Consider the following 23,906-nt stretch of genomic DNA (forward strand, 5'->3'; position numbering starts at 1 on the left):
GGACTAACAGATGCAAATTCAGACCTCAAGATGTCCTGGAGAACTCAACATTCTGTACTAGAACTAAGCCATTATCAGGAACCAAATTGTTGTCCATAATTGCCTTGGTAGAACATTGATCCATAAAAATTTAAGTACAGCATTTTTAATGGATGTCACCATATCAAATACTCATAATCTCAAGATACATAAATCAAAAAGTTTTTAAAATCTAGAGACTCAACAGAAGAGATCAACATTGTGTAGGAACAGGATGAGACGTGAATCATCCTTGCTTTCCTGTTTGCTTCTGGATTTGTACCAATGATTCTTTCAAACAGTCTACAGAGGATCAGCTTATGACTTAATGCTGTATTCAACTATAAAAAAGCAGTTGTTTTCTCTACCTGTGCAATAATCTATAAAATATTAAATATAAAAGAATAATAGCAGGATAGTGATTCTTCCTGCAGCTCTTTCTACCTGAGCCCCATCAAAAAAAGGCAAGAACAAGGTTATAAAAATAGCTCACCGTTCTATAGGGCTCTGCAATTTACAAAGTGCTTTCCTCACCACAATCCTAAATCAGCAATTTAATTATTATCTCTATTTTGTAGGTTAGTAACCTAAGCCTCAGAGGTTGACGTAGATTGTTAGAGCACTGTGAGGACTTAGAGATCATTTAATCCAGAAATTCTTAATCTTTTTTTTTTTTTGTAGCATGGACCCCTCGGTGTTCTGGTGAAATCCATAGGTCCCTTCTCAAAATAATGTTTTTGTTTCCTATCTTCACAAATTAAGGAAATGCCCAATTTTAGATAGATGGTAAAGAAAATAAAGATGTAATTTTTTTTTCCCATCCAAGTTCATGGGCCTTCCCCTTCTCCACATCCTGAAATCTATCCACAGACTCCTTGGTAATCCATAGACCTCAGGTTGATGATCCTTGATCTCATTGCACCTTCTGATTTTGCTTGTGTGGAAACAGAGGCCCAAAGAGAAGAAGTGATCACAGGCATATTTATAATCATGTTTCCTATCAGAGATTTTGAATTCTACCTGAGGCAAATCACTTAATTTTTCTGGGCCTCGGTTTTCTCACCTGAAAAATGAAAGGGTTAGATTTAGAAACTCCTATGGTCCCTTCCCTCAGTCTATGATCCTGTAGTTCTTTTATTTAATTGTACAATTCCTAGTCATTTCTTCCGGATTTTTAAGGTCTTATGTAAGTTCCTCCCCACAAAATAGCAGCAAAGAGCTCTTTGTCAGCCACCTAGTCCCATGAAAGGCCAGAAATAGGGAAGAAGAAGGCAATAACCTTGACCTCTACACTTAGCTTTTGTGTTTGCCCCTCTTTATTTGCATGGCAGCCATAAAGCTTTTGGAGTCTCCCAGAATTCTACAGGTGTTCAGACTCATATAACTCTGGAAGTTTTCTTTGGTGGAGCCCCCCAAAAATGGGTTTGGGAGCCCCAGAATCACATGAAGAATTAAGCATAGAGTGACATGAAATTTCACCAGGGAATATCATTGCACTGGTCCCTACCGCTCAATGATTCTGGGATCCATGGAGCTCGGAGCTCCTCTTTGCTTCCAATTTCTGGCTTCAGTTGGAATCCTCAGCTTAGGTGTGACCTTTTCCTTTATAGAAGGAAGAATGGGCTCTGCCATTGCTCTATAATTAAAGCCAGAGGTTTTTCTGCTATAATTCTGGTAAAATGGCAGAAACAGGGGAAAATACTCAATGACTTTTCTCCCATAACAAAGTTTATTTGAGCCTTGGCAGGAATGGGCATTTTATTCCCACACAGAGATTCCTTTCCTACATGGTAAGGTCTCTGGAACTCAAGAACCAGAACCATCCCAGCTAACTGGGGCTTTAAGCTAAGATTTATTTTTTTAATTCAATTTCTTCATCACCCTGGGCAATTGCTGTATCAGAGACCTCACTCTGATTTAGGGTTAAAAATTCCATGAAAATACTTGCTTAATTCTTCCTGGGTCCAAAACCAATTTAAGGGGAGGGGGTATTCTGCCAAGGAAAACCTAAAGGGGTACTCAAAATTCCATGTCTTCCATGCAGATTGATCTGAGAAAGCACAAAAAATAAGCTCGGAGTATGAGATAATTATCTTTTACCTGCATATCCACATTTCTGGTCATAAACGGATAGATGGATGGATGGAGAGAGACAGAGAGAGACAGATATACATGTATGTATGTATGTATGCTAAGCTAAGCTAAAGTAAGCTAGAAATTTCTAGTATTACTATGCAGTAACTAATACGGAAATGTTTTGTATGACTACACACCTATAACCTGTATTGAATTGCTTTCCTTCTCAATGGAGGGCAAGGAGGAGGAAGGGAGAGAATTTGGAACTCCAAGTTTTAAAAACAAATGTTAAAAATTATTTTCACATGTAACTGGGGAAAAAAAAATACTAAATAAAAATTTTTAAGAAGTATTACTATGCAGCAAAGAAATTTCCCTGTGGTCTTGCATTTTCTGTGTTAACATTTACGTAAAAACTTGAATGATATCAAGTCAAAGCAATAACCACTGAAAGCTAACATAGTCTACCAATTTCCATTTATCATATGGGAGGCTTTTCATTTGAGAGTCTTTACCAGATTATAAGCTCCTTATGGTCAAAGATGATGTTTTTCTCTATCTTTAGTAAAGAGCTCCTGCCACGGGGACTGATCTATAGTAAACATTCAGTGAATATTTGTTATTAACAGTGATGTTGTTCAGTTGTTTCAGTTGTACCCAACTCTTCATGACCCCATTTGGGATTTTCTTGGCAAAGATACTGCAGTGGTTTGCCATTTCCTTTTCCAGCTCATTTTATAGATGAGGAAACTGAGGCAAACAGGGTTAAGTGACTTGCCCAGCTAGTAAGTAACTGAGGCCATATTTTAATTCAGGTCTCCCTGACTCTTGGCTCAGCACTCTGTCTACTGTAACATGCCTTATATTTGTTGACTGAATGAGCAGCAGATTAAAGCCTGGAGATAGTCCATACATATAATAATCATTACATTACAATTCCTTAAGGATCTTATATTCCACCGACTGACTCTACCAATACAAGCCACAACCCCTCCCACTCATGCTTTTAGTAGACAGTCTTTGTGAGTTCCTGTGGCCAAAAATCTCTTTTCTACCCTTTGTCTAACCTTTTGCTAATGATTCTTTCTGAATTATTGAGGTTGGGTCTCAGATAATAGAATCATGCTTGAATAAAGCCTTTGAATCCTGGTAGGGCATGCCAGATTTTGCATTTCTCTCTCTTTTTTTTTTTTTGGCTAGGCAGTGGGGTTAAGTGACTTGCCCAGGGTCACATAGCTAGTAAGTGTTATGTGTCTGAGGCCAGATTTGAACTCAGGTACTTCTGACTCCAGGGCTGGTGGTCTATCCACTACGCCACCTAGCTGCCCCCTAAACAAGTGATTTTTTTTTTTTTTGGCAATTGGGTTAAGTGACTTGCCCAGGGTCACATAGCTAGTAAGTGTCAAGTGTTTGATCTGTGGCTGGATTTGAACCCAGGTCCTCCTGACTTCAGGGCTGGTGCTCTGTTCACTGCGCCACCTAGCTGCCCCCCTGCATTTCTCTTGAAATGTATAACCTTTGAAAATCCAAGGTCACTTCCATACCATGATGAGGTATCAGAAGAAAAGTTTAGTAGAAGAGGATAATAATAGCTCAGGTTTATATAATACTTTACAATTTACATGGTACTTTGCTCATAATAGCACCATAAGGTAAGAAATGCAAGATTATTATTACCATTTTACATGTGAGGAAACTAAGGCCTATCAAAGGCAAATGATTTAACTAATGTCAAAATTCAACTTAGTCACAAAATTGAAATTGAGTCCTTGGTCATCTGACTCTAAGAATAGTGGTTTTTGTGGAGATTGGTTCATATTTTATATATTTATATATATTATATTGGTATATATAATTTATATATTTATGTATTTAATTATATATACTATATTTTTATATATTATATTGACATGTAATATATATTATATATTTATATTGACATATAATATATATTATATATTTATATTGACATATAATATATATTATATATTTATATATATATATATATATATAAATGCTTAATAAATGCTTTTTCATTCATTCATTCATTTATTCCATTATACTACAGTGCCCAGGAAAAGGTGAATAAAAGTAGTGATTCTCTACTTTTGCAATAGAAGTAGAGAAAGAAGATAAAAGTATTTCCTGAAAAAATAACACTCAGATTTATTATTATAATAATAAGACACGAGAAAGTATGATGTAAATCAAGGTGATGGGGAATATGTGCACTTGAATTTTTTACACATTTATGTCATTGTATCCTGGTTCTGCATCTTCAAGGGAGATAGGCTTTCCTGACTGTTGGTGCTACCTTCCCTAGTCCCTGACAACTTGACAAAGAGAATCAGAGAATCATGGTATGCGCTCAGAATTGGAAGGGACCAAGTCAAATTCAGAAGATTATGTAGGTTTCTGAAAATTAATCTTTCCTTCCTTACTCCTTCATCATTGCCCCTCACCTCCATTCCTACTTCCCTGATCCACCTTGAGTGTACAGCTGCCTGGGTTATGGAAATACACAGTCTGTTGCTGCTAGGTAGATATAAAGGCAGTTGTCTGAGGTCCCATAGAGTTCATTTAAACCAAATTTACTAATTAGTGTTAATTTTTACTCAAGATAATCCTGCCTTTATGAACGTTTCCAGGCAGATGTTAAGCGAATTTCATTAACAGGAGACCTTTACAATACCTGTGTTAAGTGGATTTAATAGAGTTTAGTCATTAGGTCTTTTTATAAGCTGCCACTTGGTGCAGCTGAGATAATCATACTTGGCGGCCTCTCCTTGGGTTGATCCAAAGAAATTGAATTAGCGCACTGTCAAGATCAGATTTGTTAGTGATTCCCTGCTGCCTGGCAGAGCAGAGTTCAACTCATAAGGAAAAAAAATTCTACCACCTTTGCCTTATGGTACTCTTTTTATAGGTTAATTGGCTTTGATTTCTGCCTTCACATAAAATCAAGCTGATCACCTGTGAAACGCCTGGAGAAGCATGATTTGACCCTGGCTGAGTTCCTGTGTGTTTCTATTATCTAGGCCAGGGGTGGAGAACCTGCAGCCTGGAGCCCATATGTGGCCTTCTAGGTCCTTAGGTGAAGTCTTTTGACTGAGTCCAAGTTTTATAGAACAAATCCTTTTATTAAAGGGATTTGTTCTGTGAAGTTTGGATTCAGTCAAAGGGCCTTACTTGAGGGCTACATGGGGCTTTGAGGCCACAGGTTCACTGCCCCTGATCTAGGCCCTATAACTGATCATGCTTCTGTTGAGAATTATAGTGTACTCCTCCCAGAGATACAAGTGTACACACAGGGTAAGCTTTTTCTGCTTCCCCCTCATAGCTGGGCATGGGTCTGAGTTTCACCTTCCTCAATGAGTTTGTTAATCAGTTCCTGTCCTATCATTTCCCTCCTCACTGCCACAATGCTATTTGAAATGTTCTGTATTGATGTTGCATGGAAGTTTTAAGGTGCATAGCTTTTGATTGATTGTTTTCCCCCAAAATGGTAGCATTTCTGTTATTTCAACAGAGCTGAATTTACTGCAGGTAACTTAAATCTCTCTTGGCTCTTACCGGGAGAAAGATAAAGACCTTTGGACTCTCCCTCTCACTTTGTAATTCATGCTAGTTAATCTTATTTTAAAATTTAATTATTTTTTATTTCTATTCATGATTGGGGTAGGGGAGGGGGAGTGGTTACTGTAAGAAGTTCAGACTAATGCCATTAAAACATACTGTTAACTCTTAGAGAAGTTATTTTTATAGATATAATTGAAGGCAAAAGAATGATTTTTTTTCCTTTGAATTTGTAGAACATTTAGTTTTCATTATTCTGATGCCACTTCATGGTAAGGAGAATGTCCCATATGATCTTGAAGGCTATCCTAGAAGAAAACAAACTCTGACAGGTCCTCCTCAAATTGGATGCAGTGGCATAAGTCTACCTGTCATCTAAGAACCAGCCTAATTAATCAGTCAGTCAATCAATCAATCAATCAACCACAGTGGATAGAGTATCAGACTGGAATCAGGAAGACTCATCTTCCTGAGTTCAAATCTGGCCTCAGACACTTACTAGCTGTGTCACCTTGGGCAAGTCACTAACCCTGTTTGCCTCAGTTTCCTCATCTGTAAAATGAGTTGGAAAAGGAAATGACAAACCACTCCAGTATCTTTGCCAAGAAACCCCCAAGCAGAGTCACAGAGTTGGAAACAACTGAACAAAAACAAAAAAGTCAAACTCAAAATGAAACATACATATCAACTTAGTTTAAAAATGTAATATTATGTGTTTTATCATATTTTTATCTATTTTGTGAAACATTTCCTAATTTTTTGACCTTAGAACCACATTACACTCTTAAAAATTATTGAAGGCCTCCCCCAAAGAACTTTTGTTTATGTATTGTTGATATTTACTATATTAAAAATTAAAATATCTTAGTATTATTACGAAAATGCTACTGACCTCATGGACCAATTCTGAAAACCATTGCATTAATTAAAGATGGGCAGATAGAAGGCATTCTCACGTGTAGGGCTCCCTGTTAAATGATCCTTGGCATATAGGTATTGATTGGATTAGTGGCCACCCCTGGTCTCTTCCTACTCTGAGATTCTTTGAGAGTGATTACAATCGTTATCCATTTCCCTATTATTGGACTCATGGATCCTTGAGGTATTGAGATGTAGTTTCCAAAATATATGTGTGATAGATATATATAGACATAAAAATGGTATTTGTGATATTTAAGTTATTCCTAATTTTATAAAACTGGAAATTGTTTTCCTCACAACAGCCCTGTAAGGAAGGTAGCCCATTATCTTTTGTAGCTAAAAGCCTTCAGGCTCAGGAGTGACTTGCCAGTGGTCACACAGCCAGTAAACAACAAAATTGATGCTTGAACCCAGGTTCTTTGACTCCAAATTCATTCACATGCTCAGCTTCCTAGGTTTATTCTCATGGATTTATAACATTTTTTTTCTACAGGGCTTAGAGTGTGGGTTATTTTTACCAGAAGCATATAGTAATAACAAATGAGCTGTTTCAAGGAGTTTTTCCCCGCTTTAAATATTCAATTAATGGCCTACATTTCCGCAAAGAAATCAGACTAATTAAGAGGTTTCAGAGGTTCAGTATCTAAGAGAAAGTACATCTCTATTAAAAACTTTACATCTTATAAAACATCTTCATTCATAATAATCGGAGAAGTCATTTGGGAAGGAGACAACATAGAAAATTATGTTATTCCTTCCCTACCATCTTGGGCAGATTCCCTTTTTCAAGCTATGTCTCTCATCATTTAAATAGTCAGAAAGTATATATGACATGTAAGAAAAGAGAGTGAAATAAACTCTTTGATTGCCCTCTTCAAACAGCTGCCATCAGCTTGCCTCTAATCATGCCCTTTTGCCCTCATTCAGTTCAATTTCGGTCTAATTCTGCCTTTAACACACATACACGCACACACATGCACACACACACGTATATATACATATATGCACACATATGCATATATACACATACATACATACACACGCACATGCACACGTATATTGGTGGTGGTCTGGAAACATGATCATAAGTAGAATAACATTTAACAAGGGCCTAATCCACTTGGGATTTTACTCACTACCATAGCAACCTCAAAAACCCAGTGAGAGAGGCAAAGGGTAGGAAAGGCAGTTTCATTGAATGATAACAATAATTTCACATTCCAAATTTACCTTTACAGATTCCAAACTTTCACATACGTTTAGCTCATTTGGTCCTCACCACACCCCTAAGAGAGGGGAAATATTATTATCCTCATTTTATAGCTGAGAGAACTGAGGTGTAGAGAGAGTAAGCAATCTTGCCCATGGTCACAGAGCTGTTAAGTGACAGAAGTGGGCATTGAACCCAGGTCTTCTGACCACAAGGCCAGTGCTCTTTACATGTTATTGTGAGGCAATGTGGTACAGTGGAAAGACCATTGAACATGGAGTTGCCAGACCTGAGTTTAAATTCCCTGTTCTGCTATTTACTATATAAGTGACCTTAGGTAAGGCCTCCTTGTACCTCAGTTCCCTCATTTGTAAGATCAGACACATCCTTCTACCACCACCCATCTCTTTTTCTTACACTGAATAAAACATTAGTTAGTAAAGGGTTTCTTAACCCTTTTTCAATGGCATAAACCCCTTTGGCAGTCAGGTGAAGCCTATGGCTCCTTCTCAAAATAGTATTTTTAAATGCATAAAATATATAGGATTTCAAAGGAAACCAATTGTTATGTTGAAATACAGTTATTAAAATAGTGAAACAGACAAATCAACAAATTCACAGACCCCAGGTTAAGAACCCCTGAGTTAAAGCAGTGTTGCTAAGTGGATAGAGTACTAGGTTTCCCTGACACCTGCTAGCAGGTAGACCTTGGTCAAATCATTTAACTTCCATGTGCTCCAGTAAACTACTCAGATCTTATTCACTAAGTCAATGGCCTAAGGACTTTACACTCTTAAAAATTATTAAGAGCCTTGCCCAAAGAGCTTTTGCTTATATGGTTTATTGATATTTGCCATATTAAAAATTAAAACATTATTATGATGAAGATAGTGTTGACCTCATGCAGCATACTTTGAGAACTGTTGCATTAATTATAGATGGGCAGGGGGAGGGTGTTCCCACATGGAAAGTTCCCCCTGTTACCTGATCCTTGGCCTATTCAGGTTACAGCAACAACAAAAATTCTGAGTAAGAAAACATGGCATGTTTGCTTGATGGGTCCTTATTCACTAAGTAGTATTGAAGTATTACACACTATCTCCTGAAAGAGAAACTTACAATAAGGGCACGGAAGGGTATATGATGATGAGTACCTATCTAGGAATTGCAAGCACAGGACCTAGACATTCCATTGGTTTGTTGGTTGGGTTTGATGGATTTTTAAAAATTGTTTATTTGGTTTTTACATATTAGATCAAATGAGATAACATCTGCAAAGCTCTATATAAATTTCTATTGGCTGTTATTAGCTATATAAAGGCTAGCTATTACTGTTGTTATTGTTGTTGTTATACGTCTTACCAGTGGTTCATCTCTAAGAAGTCACAGTAGGAAATCTGAATATATAGGAGGTAGTATAGTGGAAAGGACTTTGGATTTAAAGTCAGAGGACCTTGGTTCAATTCCCAGCCCCAGTTTGAATTCCAGCCACTTACTGACATTGATCAAGTTACTTAGTCTGTCTGAACCTGTTTTCTCATCTGTAAAATGAAGGGCATAGGCTTTCTGGTTTCTAGGAACTCTTCTAGTTCTAAACCTATATTCCTATGACTTTCAGTCCTTTAAGCAGACTGCATCATTGAATGGTTGGTCCTGTGTTTCTAATTACTAGTGGCAGTGTCAAGAAGAAATCCCATTACCCTTCAATTGGGGAAATGGCTGAACAAGTTGTGGCATATGATTGTAATGGAATGTATTGTGCTATATACATTATTGTGCACTGTCTTATAGTGCAGGATGATTTCAGAAAAACCTGGAAAGACTTAAATGAACTGATGTGGAATGAATTGAGCAGAACCAGGAGAACACTGTACAGAGTAACAGCAATATTGTATGATGAATGATTGTGAATCACTTAGCTATTTTCAGCAATACAGTGATCCTAGACAATCCCAAAGGACTCATGATAAAAAATGTTATCCACCTCCAGAGAGAGCTGATGGCATATGAATACAGACTGAAGCTTAATCTTTCTTTCTTTCTTTCTTTCTTTCTTTCTTTCTTTCTTTCTTTCTTTCTTTCTTTCTTTCTTTCTTCTTCCTTCCTTCCTTCCTTCCTTCCTTCCTTCCTTCCTTCCTTCCTTCCTTCCTTTCTTTCTTTCTTTCTTTCTTTCTTTCTTTCTTTCTTTCTTTCTTTCTTTCTTTCTTTCTTTCTTTCTTTCTTCTTTTCTTCCTTCCTTCCTTCCTTCCTTCCTTCCTTCCTTCCTTCCTTCCTTCCTTCCTTTTTTCTTTCCTTTTCTTGGTTTGAGTTTTCTTCTACAAAGTGACTGATATGGAAATGTGTTTTATATGATTGAACTTCGGAACTCAAAATTTTTTTTAAAAAATGTTAAAAATTGTTTTTCCATGTAATTGGGAAAAATAAAATATTATTTTTTAAAAAAGAAGAAATCTCATGCAAAGTACATGTATAAAGATGCTGTGTCTTAAGAGGTTTGCAGATATCTTAGCAGACTGCCCTGAGTCATGTAGGCCACTGAAATGTGGAACTTACCTGACCTAAGAGTAAGAAGATAAATGAACATGATCTAGCATAGAAGTGTCAAAAACATGGCCCATAAGCCACCTGCAGCCCCTAATACCTCTAAGTGTAGCCAGAACCAGAATGAAATATAAATGGGAAATATTTAACAAAATAAATACAAATACAGTAAACATAAACAGTATTACATTTTAAAACTAAGTGAATATGCTGCCTACAAGGATCGTTGTGTATGGTTTAGTGGTCCCCATTTCTTTCTGAGTTTGACACCATTAATCTAGCAAGCATCAAATCATACCTAGAAAGAACCTTTAGTGATCATCTGTCTCCATCCTCCCTTTTCACTGTCAAAGAAGCTGCGGCCTAGAGAGATGACTTGATCAAATAATACTTTGTAATTGCTAGTAATTACAAATTAATAACTAGTAATAGTAATTACTAATTAATTACTAGTAATAGTAACAGATAATAATATGTAACAAAGGTGGGGTGCTGACCTCGCTCTGTCTGTTATAAGTCTACTGCACACACTCTGCTCTGGTCTATACAAATGTGCCCTTTGGCAGTGCAGGGGAAGTGTCTATGGAGAAGGACTTTGCTTCTCCAGTCATTGTGTTAAACTATCCATCTTGCTCCTGGTGAGGAACTCATCATTTTATGTTTAGGAAATATGACTTTAAGGTTACAAGACTGATTTGGAGTACATCTAAATAAGTACTGGCCACTTTAAAAGAGTCCCCTTGGGGGACCATAAATGTATTTCAGTTATCAGATCCAGTATGAAAGCCACACAAAAATCCGTTCTTATTCCTCTATGGTTACACCTTCTGTTGGACCAGGAAGTACCACTGCCCAGCTTTGATCATCTATCTCATCCACCAAACTTGGCTCCCAATGACTTTTTGCCAACTGTCTGATGCCAGTAAAGAGAGGGATTTTCATCATTGAATAATAATTTCTTGGAGCTGAGAGGGACCTCAGAGGTCATCTTGTCTAACAGATGTCTAAATCATGAATCCCCTATACAACATCCTCAAAGAGTGGTCATCCTCCACTTCAGTATTCCTAGGTTTGGACGACTCACAATCAGGTTAACTGATTTTGATTTTAGATGGCTGTGACTTTTAGGACTTTATTTCCCCTTTTATTAAAACAAAATCTGCTTCTGAAGCTTCTATCTATTGCCTCTACTTCTGTGATCAGGGACCAAGTGGACCATTCTAATCCCTCTTCCATGTGACTTCAATAGGCTTTGAAGGCTGTACACAAGGAGGAATGTAGACATATTTTTTGGTAATGGCAACCTCATTGGAATAAGTTCATGACAGTTAGGGTGACTGCTTTGAAGTGTACAAAATTCATTTGAAGGTAGATGTTTCTGAACATTTAGGGGGGAGGGAAAAGTAGTCATATTGCTTTGTCAATCCCACCCAAAAGAGAATAAGCTTTTTACTTTGTGTGTGTTTTTTTAAGAGGTGTATTTTTTAAAATATTACCTTCATTTCTAAATAAGTCCCTATCCTCTCCCTTAGCCAATAAACCATTAATGATAATAATAATAGTATTTATATAACACTTTAAGGTTTACAAAGTGCTTTACAAATATCATCTCATTTTGTCTTTGCAACAACCCTGGGTGGCAGATGCCATTATTAGCCTCAAATGAAATAAGATTTGTAAAGTGCTTACCACAGTGCCTACCACATAGTAGGTACTTAATAAATGCTTATTTTCTTTCCCCTTTTACATATGAGGAAATTGAAGCAGATAGAAATTAAGCGACTTATGAATGTCACACAGCTAGTGAGTAGTTGAATCTGGATTTGAACTCAGGTCTTCCTTCAGGTCTGATACTCAATCTACCCAGCCACCTAGCTGCCTCAAAAATCACTGATAATAAAGATTTTTTTAAAAGAAGGGAAGAAAACAGTTTAGCAAAACTGACCAACACATCATCTGAGTCTGACAGTATATACAATACTCCACATCCACGGTCCCTCCACCTCTACAAAGAAGGGAAGGAGGTGCATTTTTTTATCTCTTTTCTGGTGCCAAGCTTAGTCATAATTACACAGTTCATAATTACACATTTCGTGTTATTGTTCTTTTCTGTTTACATTGTTGTTCTCATTTTTTCTCATATTGTTTTTCTGGTTTTGCTTATTTCATCAGTCCGTGGAAGTCTGGAGAATGAGAGCTGTAACTATATATATTTGTTATGTTGCTGTGGAATCTTTTTATAGAAGAAGGAAAAATCTGTGGAAGGGAGTAAGAAAGAAAATAAGAGGGTCTCTATCCCTGATCCATGTGTTCTGACTTGGGGACCTCTTATACCACCAGGCTCATCCCCCTCACCCTCTCCCCTCCAATCCTAGGGCTTGTTATTATGAAGATGCGAGCACAGTAAACTAATACTGGTCCCAAGACAAGTGTCTCATCATCCAGACCAGGGGTGGGGAACCTGCGGCCTCAAGGCCACATGTGGCCCTCTAGGTCCTCAAGATCCTCCTGAGTTTGGATTCAATCAAAGGGCCACACTTGAGGACCTAGAGGGCCACATGTGTCCTTGAGGCTGCAGGTTCCCCGTCCTTGGTCCAGACCATTTCATCTGACCATTAAACGTGTGTGTACTTGTCCAACCTCCTGATTGGTACAGAAAAGATGATCACTGAGTTCTTTCCTAACACTAATATTCCATGCTTCTGTGAACTCAGGAAAGAAAAATAAGTGAAAAGCAGGATTTTACAGAGGGGAAAGATTCTGGATATTTGTTATTTGAGGTTTCCTAATAGATATTTCAATAAATTCGCATGCATGTGGACAGCTAGATGGCGCAGTGGATAGAGCACCGGCCCTGGATTCAGGAGGACTTGAGTTCAAATCCAGCCTCAGACGCATAACACTTACTAGTTGTATGACCCTGGGCAAGTCACTTAACCCCATTGCCTAGCGAAATAAATACATACATACATACATACATACATACATACATACATACATATGCTGTTCTAGAAGTAGAAGGGATTTTAAAATATAGAATTATAGCATTGGGAGGGATGTAAAATTCATCTAGTCCAGGAGTTCTTACCCTGGGATCCACATACCTCAAGGGACTTGTAGATAGATTTCAGGAGATCCATGAACTCGGGGGGGAAATTTTATCTTTATTTCAATATAATTGGTTTCTTTTAAAATCTCTTGAATTTTTTAATCATGTGAATTTAAGACAGCTATTTGGGGAAGAGACAGGCTTCACCAGACTGCCATGGGGGAACCATGACCCCCCCCCAAAAAAAAGGGTTAAGAACCTTTGGTCAGTTCTAATCTACTCATTTTACAGAGGAGGACAACTGAAGGCCCATAGAACTGACATGACTAGCCGGAAGTTACTCAGCTAATGTCCTGTGTCTCAACCCAGGACTCTTGTCTTCATGTCCTTAGCAATCCATTAATAACAGAAACTCAGAGATTTCTGTAAGCACTGTGAGGTTTAGAAAACACCTTCCTCAGGGCAGCTAGGTGGCGCAGTGGATAGAGCACCAGCCCTGAAGTGAGAACCTGAGTTCAAATGTTACTTACTAGCTGTGTGACCCTAGGCAAGTCACTTAACCCCAATTACTTAAAAAAGAAAGAAAGGGGGAAAAAACACTTTCTTCACAACAACCCTTACAAGGTAGATGGCACATGTGTTCATTTTCCCCAATTTATAGCCATGGAAACTGAGTCTCAGACAGGTGAATATACCTGTAATTGTCATTTGAGGTCCCCAGACTTTAAATCTAGTGCTATTTCCACCCTACCACTCAGCCTTCATATTTAGCTTAAAGCCACGTTCCTCGCACACCAGCTCTGTATGTGTATTCCACGAGGAAAGTGTAAAGCTCTGGGTCTGATTTCTGTCCTATTACTATGAGATAGAGTTCATTTTCTGGGAGAATTTTGCCTCCACTCTTCATAAATATTTTAAATGATGAATGTCTTGACCCCTGCCCCTAAGGGAAATGAAGATGAGAATGGGGAGAGAGTGTGGTTTCCTGAAATAGCCATTAACCGTTCCATCTCAGCCTCCTTGCCCTGGCAGCAGCCAGGCCTAATAGCAGGATCAGATGGGCCTTGTTCTCTCAGCTGCAATATTTGTTTTTCAATCACAAAAGAACAATCTCTGTGAGCCAGCTTCCCCCATTCTCTCTGAACTCCGCTCCCACCTCCCCACTCCCATCCGAAATTGATGCTGGCAGAAGACTTGTCCCTCTTACTTTCAAAGCCAGTGTGATTGATGGGCTAAGGTGCACCTACATGCAACCAACTGAGGTTCATAGTTGAAATTACATCACCTTATCTCTGGACAAGCGTCTTTGAGATGCCAACCCAATTCTTAGCTTGGGCCCCAGGAACTTCTTTCCACCAGGCTTTGAGAAAAGGAAGGTTTTCTTAGGAATCCCATTGTCCTTTTAAATTTTAATGTGCCCAGCCCAGTCACTGCCCAGTTGTGGATTTTCTTTCTCCTTTCGACTTTGTCTCTCTTACTTTAAAGTTTCTTTTTTTTTAAATGCTCCTAGTCTAGCTTCCTCATTTTAAAGACAAAGAAAGAGAGCATGGTGTAGTTAGAAAGAATGTAGCACTTACTAGATCACTAATTAGTTGTGTAACTTTAACTGGGCAAGTAAATCATATTATTTTTCTGGGCCTCATCTCTTGTGGGTAGAATGGGAGGAGATTACTTTAAAATGAGAATGGATGGAGTGAATGAATGAATAAATGAAAAGCATTTATTAAGTGTTTACCAAACCTGCCCAAATGCTGTGCTAAATGTGCTAAATGCTGGATAATATAAATAATAAAGACATAACAGTTCCTCCTTTCAAGGAGCTCACATTCTAATAGGAGGAGACAACACACATAGGAGGTTTCCACTGTACATTAGATGGAAAGGCCCCATAGGGTACAATTCAAAGGAGAAAGTAATGCTGCTTCTATGATATTTTTCCACTGATAAAACCATATTCATTTCTAAAGTTGAGTCGTATGACAGTGCCTAAGGACTTTGATGCTGAGAACTTTATTTTCCTGGCCTTCAGTACCAGTGGCTGCTAAGGAGGTTAGAGCTACAGTGCCTACAGAAGCAATTGCCTGGTCCCATCTCCACCAGTATTGATTCCCTGGATAATGGATGCCAAGGCTAGGCTGGAATCAGATCAGAGAGATGAACTGGGAGAGGGGAGGGGCACAATATATAGGAGAGGGGAGGGGTTAGATATAACCCTTCTGGAACCAAGATTGGTCATCACACTGATCTGCATTCTACTGTCTTTGAATGTTGTTTTTCTTTACATTTCTATAGTCATTTTATTGTTGTGACTGTGTTGGCAGGGAGACATGGAATACCACTACCCAAAAACTAAAAATAGTATCACATAGAGGGCAATGGAAAGATGCATGCATGTATGGTGGGTATGAGCAGCCTGAAAAATACAACCAATGAGAAACACCAGAGAAGAACATCATAATGGAATGATAATGAGAAAACATAGACTACTGTAGTCACGTATGACAAGAGTGAAAGATGAAGTCCCCGCTGGCACCCTGGCAGTAACAGGAGAAAGTGAACAAGTCTCATGTACCTTAGATGCACCCCCTGTGTCGAACTTTGGGGAAAACATGGATGAGAGTTGCACATGGATGGATTGCAATCTGTGTAATTGGAGGGAACTCCCAAAGTGATGGGATCACAGACCCATTTGAGTATTGTGATCACATGCATATTGGTATCTTGTTTCTACTTACGTTGATCAATACCTGTTCATAGAAGTCTTCCCAGGTTTCTCTAGTCATTACATTCATCATTTTTTATACCTTTATAAAATGGAGTTATATTCATGCACACAATTTGTTTAGCTACTCACCAGTAGCACCTACTTCATTTTCAGTCTTTTGCTACTACAAAAAGTAATATTATAATTAATTTGGTATATGGGACCTTTCCCTCTGCCTATGATCTCCTTACAATACAAGCCCAGTTGTAGCATCACTTGGTCAAAGTGTACATGCAGTTTAGTCCCTTTCCTAATATAATTGTTTCAATTATTTTCCAAAACATTTGGACCAATTCATAGCTCCACTGACAGTCTGTTAATGCTCCTGAATTCCCACAGACCCTCCAAATCCAAATTTCTTTTGACTACATCCACTCTGCCAGCATTTGAAACCAATGATCAGCTTTCACATTAAGTTGGAGGTTTATGAAAATCTGAGAAACCTTGACTTTGATCAGTTTAAATTCACATATCCCAGACTGTTAAATTATTTATGCAAAAGAAAATCACGGCTGCAAGGAATGAAAAGCTTTTTAATGTTGAAGGAAAATGCATTTGCCTCTCTCTCTCTCTCTCTCTCTCTCTCTCTCTCTCTCTCTCTCTCTCTCTCTCTCTCTCTCTCTCTCTCTCTCTCTCTCTCTCTCTCTCTCTCTCTCTCTCTCTCTCTCTCTCTCTCTCTCTCTCTCTCTCTCTCTCTCTCTCTCTCTCATTCTCTCTCATTCTCTCTCATTCTTTCTCTCTCGCCTCTCCCCCACCTGTAACTCCTGAAAAGCAGAGAAATTTTTCAATAAAATTGTGTCCTTGAGCTGAGGAAAACAGTTCCCTTAAAGTGGTTTCATTATAGCATTGGGAGAAGATATATATTCCATTAAAAGATAGAATGGGAAAAAATTGGACTGATAGAGGATCTGAGTTGGAGTTCCAGCTCTGTGAGTGTGCAAGTCCTTTCTTTTCTTGAAGCCTCAGTCTTTTCAATCTGTAAAACACAATCCCCTTGCTACTTTCCGCACATGGACATTGTAAAGGTCAAATGAGGTATTTGTGGAGATGCTTTGTAGCCTATGAGGCCCCAACACATATAAGGTATTATTTCTTGTCGTATTAAGTAAGAATATTTTTTCGGAAATTGGTGGTTATAGAACTTCCTGCTTCTCCTTGTTCCTTTTTTTGAAGTCTTACAGATGCCTATTGGTTTTACTTCATGTTTATTTATGGATAATACACCCTTTCTCACATCCACTCACTCAGTGAGCCTCCCTTTAAAATATAGAAAAGCTGTTTAGTAAAGCCAACCAGGACAGCAAGTACGTCTGAGAGCATTTACAATGTTCCACACCAAGATTTCACCACCTCACTGTATTTCTTGTCATCTCAATGAGTGGGGAAGGGGTTGGAGAGTAGAAAAGAATTCAGAATTGAAAAAAGGAAGGGAGGAATAAAGAAGGTAGGAAGGAAGGAAGGAAGGAAGGAAGGAAGGAAGGAAGGAAGGAAGGAAGGAAGGAAGGAAGGAAGGAAGGAAGGAAAGAAAATAGGAAAGAAAGAAAGAAGGAAAAGAAAGGAGAAATGAAACTCTAGTTAGAATCATACAGAACATGCATGAGCAATGAAAAAAAATATTGGAATAGTATTTACTAAAAAGCAAAAACAATGGCTTGAGCCAATAATAACAATAATAATAATATATCCTACAAAATTGAAAATGAATGAACTTCAGGAAAATAAAGGAACTTCAAATTTTAAAAAAATAGTATACCACTTGACCAAAGAAAGGATGGAAGTATTTCCTCATTTCTTCTCAAAGGTTAACTTTGGTCATTATGGCTTCATTTTAGTGTTCTTTTCATTTACAATATTGTAGTCATGGATATTGCCCATCTTGTTGTGATTATTTCCCTCTGCCTCAATTCATACAAGTCTTGCTTTACTTCTCTGAATTCTTCATAGCCATCGTTTCATATGACACACTACTATCCTATTACATCCATATTCCACAGTTTATTCAGTCATTGCTTAACTGAGGGGCACTCATTTTATGCTGCCAGGAAAAGCACTGCCATCAATACTTTGGTAAATATCACTCTTCTTTAGGTCTTTGACATCCTCACGGTATATGTCCAGCAGCAGGATCTCTGAGTCAAAGGGTATGAATAGTTTAGTGACTTCTCTCACATGAGTACATATTGTTTTTAAGAAGGGTTTTGTTGATTTATGACTCTGCTGAAGGAGTATTTGTTTGTCTGGGTTTCTACAACTTTGCATAGGAAAATAATCCTGTGACTTTCATGGCCTTATTCTCCCTATTTCATGCAAAAGCACAAAAACTACTTTGAGGAGCATCCTTCAGCATCCATTGTTGCCAAAGTGCTTCAAAGGGGCAAGATTGCAGGTGTACCTTGTGTATGCAATCACAGAGCTGGAAGTGATCCCCAGGGATTACAATTCATTTTGAAACAGCTTCATAAAAATGGAAATTTGAAATTATATCCCCCAAAAGGCCTTGTACATAGTAGGTACTTCATAAATGTTTGAATGAACAAATTTTAAAGAAACTTTTGTATTTTAAAAATATAGTGATAAATCTGTGTGTTCAGCATGTAATAATCTCCCAATTCGTCTCTTTTGGAAATCTGAACTTTTGTGTTCATTCATTCATTGTTCGGGAATTTATTAGGCATTTGACTACGTCCAAGGCCCTAGAAGAAGATACAAAGAATAAGATATTGAGCCTGCCCATTTACAACCTTAGAATAGGAGATGAAGCACATACACAGTAGTCATAATTCAAAATACATCATAAGAACATCCAGTAACTTTCTATTGAGTTTCTCTTAAAAAAGGTATGCTTAAGGGCAGTTAGGTGGTGCAGTGGATAGAGCACCAGCCCTAAAGTCAGGACAACCTGAGTTCAAATCTGGCCTCAGACCAGGCACTTGACACTTACTAGCTGTGTGACCCTGGGCAAGTCATTTAACCCCAGTTGCCCCCCCCCAAAAAAGATGTGCTTATCATATGAAATACTGTAATATGACTGAGTTATTGACCTTCAGAAAATTAAAGCTTTCCACAGATATCTTTTGAGTATCTACCATATTCCAGGAGATGGTACAGGATTATTCCTAGTTGTACAGTTTAGCTAACTGCAAACCCAAGCTTTGATTTCTGTGATCAGACCACAACATGCAGTAATTTTTCAGACCTTGTATTGGTGGGGCTTGGGGCCCCTTATTCACAGCAAGTCTTCTTTTCTTCTCTTCCAGCAATCCATCAGTTCCCCACAGATTTGTTTTCCAATAAGGAACGGCAGCATGGAGCAGTCTTGCTACACATTCTTGGAGTAAGTTAACCATTTTACTTTTGACTTTGCTAGCATGGGGATGGAAGAGCATGGAGAGGAGGGGAAGGAATTCCATCCTTTTTTTGATGAGACAGTGCAGGACAAACACCCAGGGATAGTCATTTCAAACCAGGGTTCAGTGTTTAACACCTAAATTACACTGTTCATCCTTCCTTCTTGAAGAGGACCAATGAAATCATGAGGGTGATGTCTTGACTTGAGAGTCGATCTGATTTAAGTGAATCAGAGATGCGCCAAGTCATCAGCTTCACTGTCTTTTCCAGAATCAACAAAGTCCAATAGCAGGACAAAAGTTAAGAAAATTGGTGATGACTTGGGATGATAACTTTGGCCTTTCTAAATAAAGCCCAGACTAACTTCCTCTGACCATCCAGGGCCATTAATAGGGATGTGCCTAAGAAATGAAAACCTTTTTAAAATTTTATCCAATATTTTTGTCTCTGTTTTCTTTCACAGAATAACTTATGGGCAATGTGTTTTCATGACTATACATGTATAACGTATGTCAAATTGTTTCCTTTCTCAGTGGGGAGGGAGGGGAGCAAGAGAGAGAATTTGGAACTCAAAATCTGAAAAAAAAAAAGTTTAAATTGTTCTTAAATGCAATTAGGAAAAATAAAATATTAAATAAGATTTTTAAAAAATTAAAATTTACCCTAAACAGAAGGAAACACAATCAAGACAGCTTTGAAAGCTATATGTTGAATTTATTATATATTTAAAAGAAAAAGCAAGCTCTGCGCAAAAAAAGATGGACAATTTGATGTGCAGTCCACTTTTTCTCATTTACTTTATTATGAAATATTAGTTTTGTTTGGGGTTTGTTAAATCCAGAATTTTTTTTAAATCCTAAGCTAGCCAAAATTGTTTCAATGGGATAATAGCATCCCAACTGGAAGGGACCTTGGTCTGGCAAGAATATGAACATAAAGTGTTCTAAAATTGAACCAAAAGGTTTGGGGATTAGCCATTCTTTTTGTTCCAACTGCATTTGTGAAGATAATCAGGAGTTAATTATATTTAGGACTACTGTTTGTATGCTTCAGAGGAACCATATGTCCAATTCGAAGGGCACGAATTTGGCATCAAGAGACAAGTTCGAGGCCCAGCATAGGTAAGCCTATCGCTGTGAGCCAGCCATTTGATCTCTGCAACCCTCAGTTTCCTCATCTGTAAAATGAGGGTGATAATTATCCTTTTGTTACCCAGTCTCACTGAAGTGCTGTGACCTATATCCTAATACTTTGTGTTCTATAGTCTAACACTCTATAGCCTACAGTTCCTTCCACCTCTGACATTCTGATTCTTTATTGCTTTGGGGTGTTTTTCTTAAACCAAAGTGTATATGCCCTCAATGACTCAAGAAATCCATAATAATACTGTGGTTTTTAGTGTCAAAAACCAATCATTCTGATCCTTGTTAAGGATTTAATGTTGCTCCTAAATTGAAATGCAGTTTGTTTGGTTTTTTTCACTAGCCTAGGGCTTGAATGCCCATGGCAAAAGTAGATGTGTCTTGCTTTAGGCTATAGTTCTATTCCTAAAAATGTGCAAGTAGGCTGGATTTTTGTAAATTAGACCATCTTTTGGTATACGGGTAGAGTTCACTGTTTAAAGAGACCCTGTGGTGAATCTCTTTTGTGATATGGGTGTATCAGGTAATTTACCACCAATCTGCCTGTTAAATCATATTACTCTTGCTTCATTTTCTTAAAATGAATTACACACAATAAATTTGAGCCTCTGTATACAGAGGAAGCTGCAGGAATGTGTGTGTTAGAGGTGGGGAGGTGAAGAGAGAAGCAATGAATTTGGAATCAAAGGACCTACAAGCTAGTCCCAACTCTGTTACTGATTGGTTGCATGACTTTGAGCAGGTCACTAGACTCCTGTGGGCCTCATTTTCTGCATCTGTAAAATGACTTACTCAAGCTATATGATCTGTCACTAAGAGGACCCATTTACCTTTGATGTTCTGTGGTTCTAAGATCCTCTGCCCATCTCAGGGCCTTTCTGCAGCCTTATCAGGCTTTAAGATCGTTAATGGAGGGTTTCTGAGAGGAATTTTTTGTTGGAAAGGGGGATACTGGTCAGTGGTTGATGATGGAAAAGTGAGGAGAAAGGACAGAAGTCTTATTTACTGATTGTTAGACCAGAGCTAAACTACATCAGAGTCTTGGGTACATAAGACTAACAGTTCCTGAAATTGCAACTAAAAGGATAAAATAATGAAAATTGATGCTTTCCTGTAAAATCTATTGTGATTTCTTTTTGAGAGGCCTATCAATTAATTAGTGCAGCTAGGTGGTGCAGTGGATAGATCATCAAGCCTGGTGTCAGAAAACTTGAGTTCAAATCCAGCCTCAACACTATCTGTGTGACCCTGAACAAGTCACTTAACCCTGTTTGCCTCAGTTTCCTCATCTATAAAATGAGCTGGAGAAGGAAATGACAAACTACTCCGGTATTTTTGCCAAGAAAACCCCAAATGAGGTCACAAAGAGTCTGAAATGACTGAAAAACAAGATCAATGAATTATCCAATTGAGTTATAGTTCTGTTTTCAAATGGTCTGAGACCTGCCCATTGCTCACCTTTCCACATTGCGTTTTAACCTGGGTTCAGTCCTCGGGAATATCTATGGGTAATTTCTGTATGGCTCAAGAAGGTCCAATCAACAAGGAAAAAATTCACCATCTCCTTTAACAGCTTCAGTTTTGTGTTAGGGGAAGTGGTGGTTTGTGGTCAAAAGTATAGTTGAAGACAATGAAATCCACTTTCTCCCTGGCACTAAAATCTCTGATGTTGTCTTCTCCTGTCAGCAAGATTGTTGCATCTTCTCTTTGTAGAAAGGAAAGCTCTACAGGGCCTAAGGGTTTCAATAGAAAGGAAGAGTGAAGAGCAAGGAAACCAGTTTCACAAGCCAGGAAGACAGTATAATGCAGCAGCAAGACTGTTCGTTGTGATGTCAGAGGCCATGAGTTCAAATCCCACATCTGATGGTTGCTTACCTATGTATGTAACCTTGGGCAAAGTATTCCCTAGGATTCATTTTTCCCATCCATAAAATAAGGAACTTCCGGCCTCAGACCAAACACTTGACACTTACTAGCTGTGTGACCCTGGGCAAGTCACTTAACCCCAAATGCCTAAAAAAAAAAAAAAGAAAGAAAGAAAGAAGAAACATAAAATAAGGGACTTGGAATATATGGTTCTGAAAATTCCCTTCTAGTTCTAAGTCTGTGATCCTGTGTTTAGGGAAGAGAGTGAATGGGAACTTTCTGCTTTGCATGGGTGCTTCCCCCAAGGATTTCCCTAGGGTAAGACCATTAAACTGAATTTAATTGTACAGCATTTAAGGAATCCAGATAATGGGAAGGCTGCTGATGTATTTTTTAACTGAACCCACCTACATTTGGTAGTGAAACAGTATCTAGCATGAGCAAAAGGAGTGAAAACAGCCGTGTTTTAAGTGTCAAGCATATTGAATATGGACCCAGAGAACATAGGTTTGAATCCTGAGCTATTTGTGACTTTAGATGAGGCGCTTCACCTCTGGGCCTCTCCTCTCTCCGCTCTAAAATGAGGAAGCTTTCCAGATGTTCTCTCACATTCCTTTCAGCTCTAACTCCTATGAGGGCTAGGGAGAGGCCCAGGACAGAGCCGTGGCACTGCCCTCAACTGTTCCCTGCCTTGTGTCATTACTGCAATGGGTGGGGTTGTTCAGAGGCACCTGTCAGTTTGGACTTGAGACTTATACCTCCAACATGGGTATGCATACTAAGTGCGTACCAGAATTGGAGGAATAAATGAAGAGGAAAGCAGTGGTCAGATCCTTCCTCAAGCTCTATGTCTCTCAAAATAGCCGAGTTTAGTACTACACGCTGGTCCCTAGGATCATAGAATTTTAGAGTTGGAAAGCGCGAGTGTACTGGCAGATGTTTAAAAACCACCCCTTCCTCTCCCTCCTCCAGAAAAAAAAAATCCACCGGACACCTTTTAAGTTTAATCCCCACTATTTGCATTTTTCTCCATTACTTTCTTAAGTCTAGAGTCCAGGGGTGGGGAGCCTTTGACCTCAGCCACCGGTTCCCCACGGCCAAATGATAAATTAAGCCCTGATTAGAAGCACTTGCTGATTTCTAAAGTGCAAATGCTCACACTGAAAATTTAGCAATTGGCCTGGCCAGTTTCAGTTGGCTACAGCACACCCTGATTGGAAGAGATCTCAGAAGTCCTCTAATCCTGTCTATACAGCACTCACATGCCTTCGCTAATCTGCCGTGTGCTTCAGGACCACCAGAAATGTAGAACTTATTGCCTCTTTAGAACCCATTATTCTCTTTGTGGACAGATCACATTACTATTAGGAAGATGAGGCTGGTTTTCTGCCCCCT

General features: G+C 38.4%; 1 protein-coding gene across 2 annotated transcripts in view; it reads left to right on the forward strand.

The window, feature by feature from the left end:
* The window catches only part of SLC24A4 (solute carrier family 24 member 4), a 286,363-nt gene that overhangs the window by 158,783 nt on the left and 103,674 nt on the right, over positions 1-23,906 (forward strand). For both annotated transcript variants that reach the window (XM_021000345.2, XM_021000344.2), the window contains exon 3: positions 19,413-19,489. In XM_021000345.2, the coding sequence (XP_020856004.1) occupies positions 19,413-19,489 (77 nt within the window). The remainder of the gene's footprint in view (positions 1-19,412; positions 19,490-23,906) is intronic.

This window comes from Phascolarctos cinereus, unplaced genomic scaffold (genome assembly GCF_003287225.1).
Source record: "Phascolarctos cinereus isolate Bilbo 61053 unplaced genomic scaffold, phaCin_HiC Scaffold_3;HRSCAF=262, whole genome shotgun sequence".
In the NCBI taxonomy this organism is placed as follows: domain Eukaryota; kingdom Metazoa; phylum Chordata; class Mammalia; order Diprotodontia; family Phascolarctidae; genus Phascolarctos; species Phascolarctos cinereus.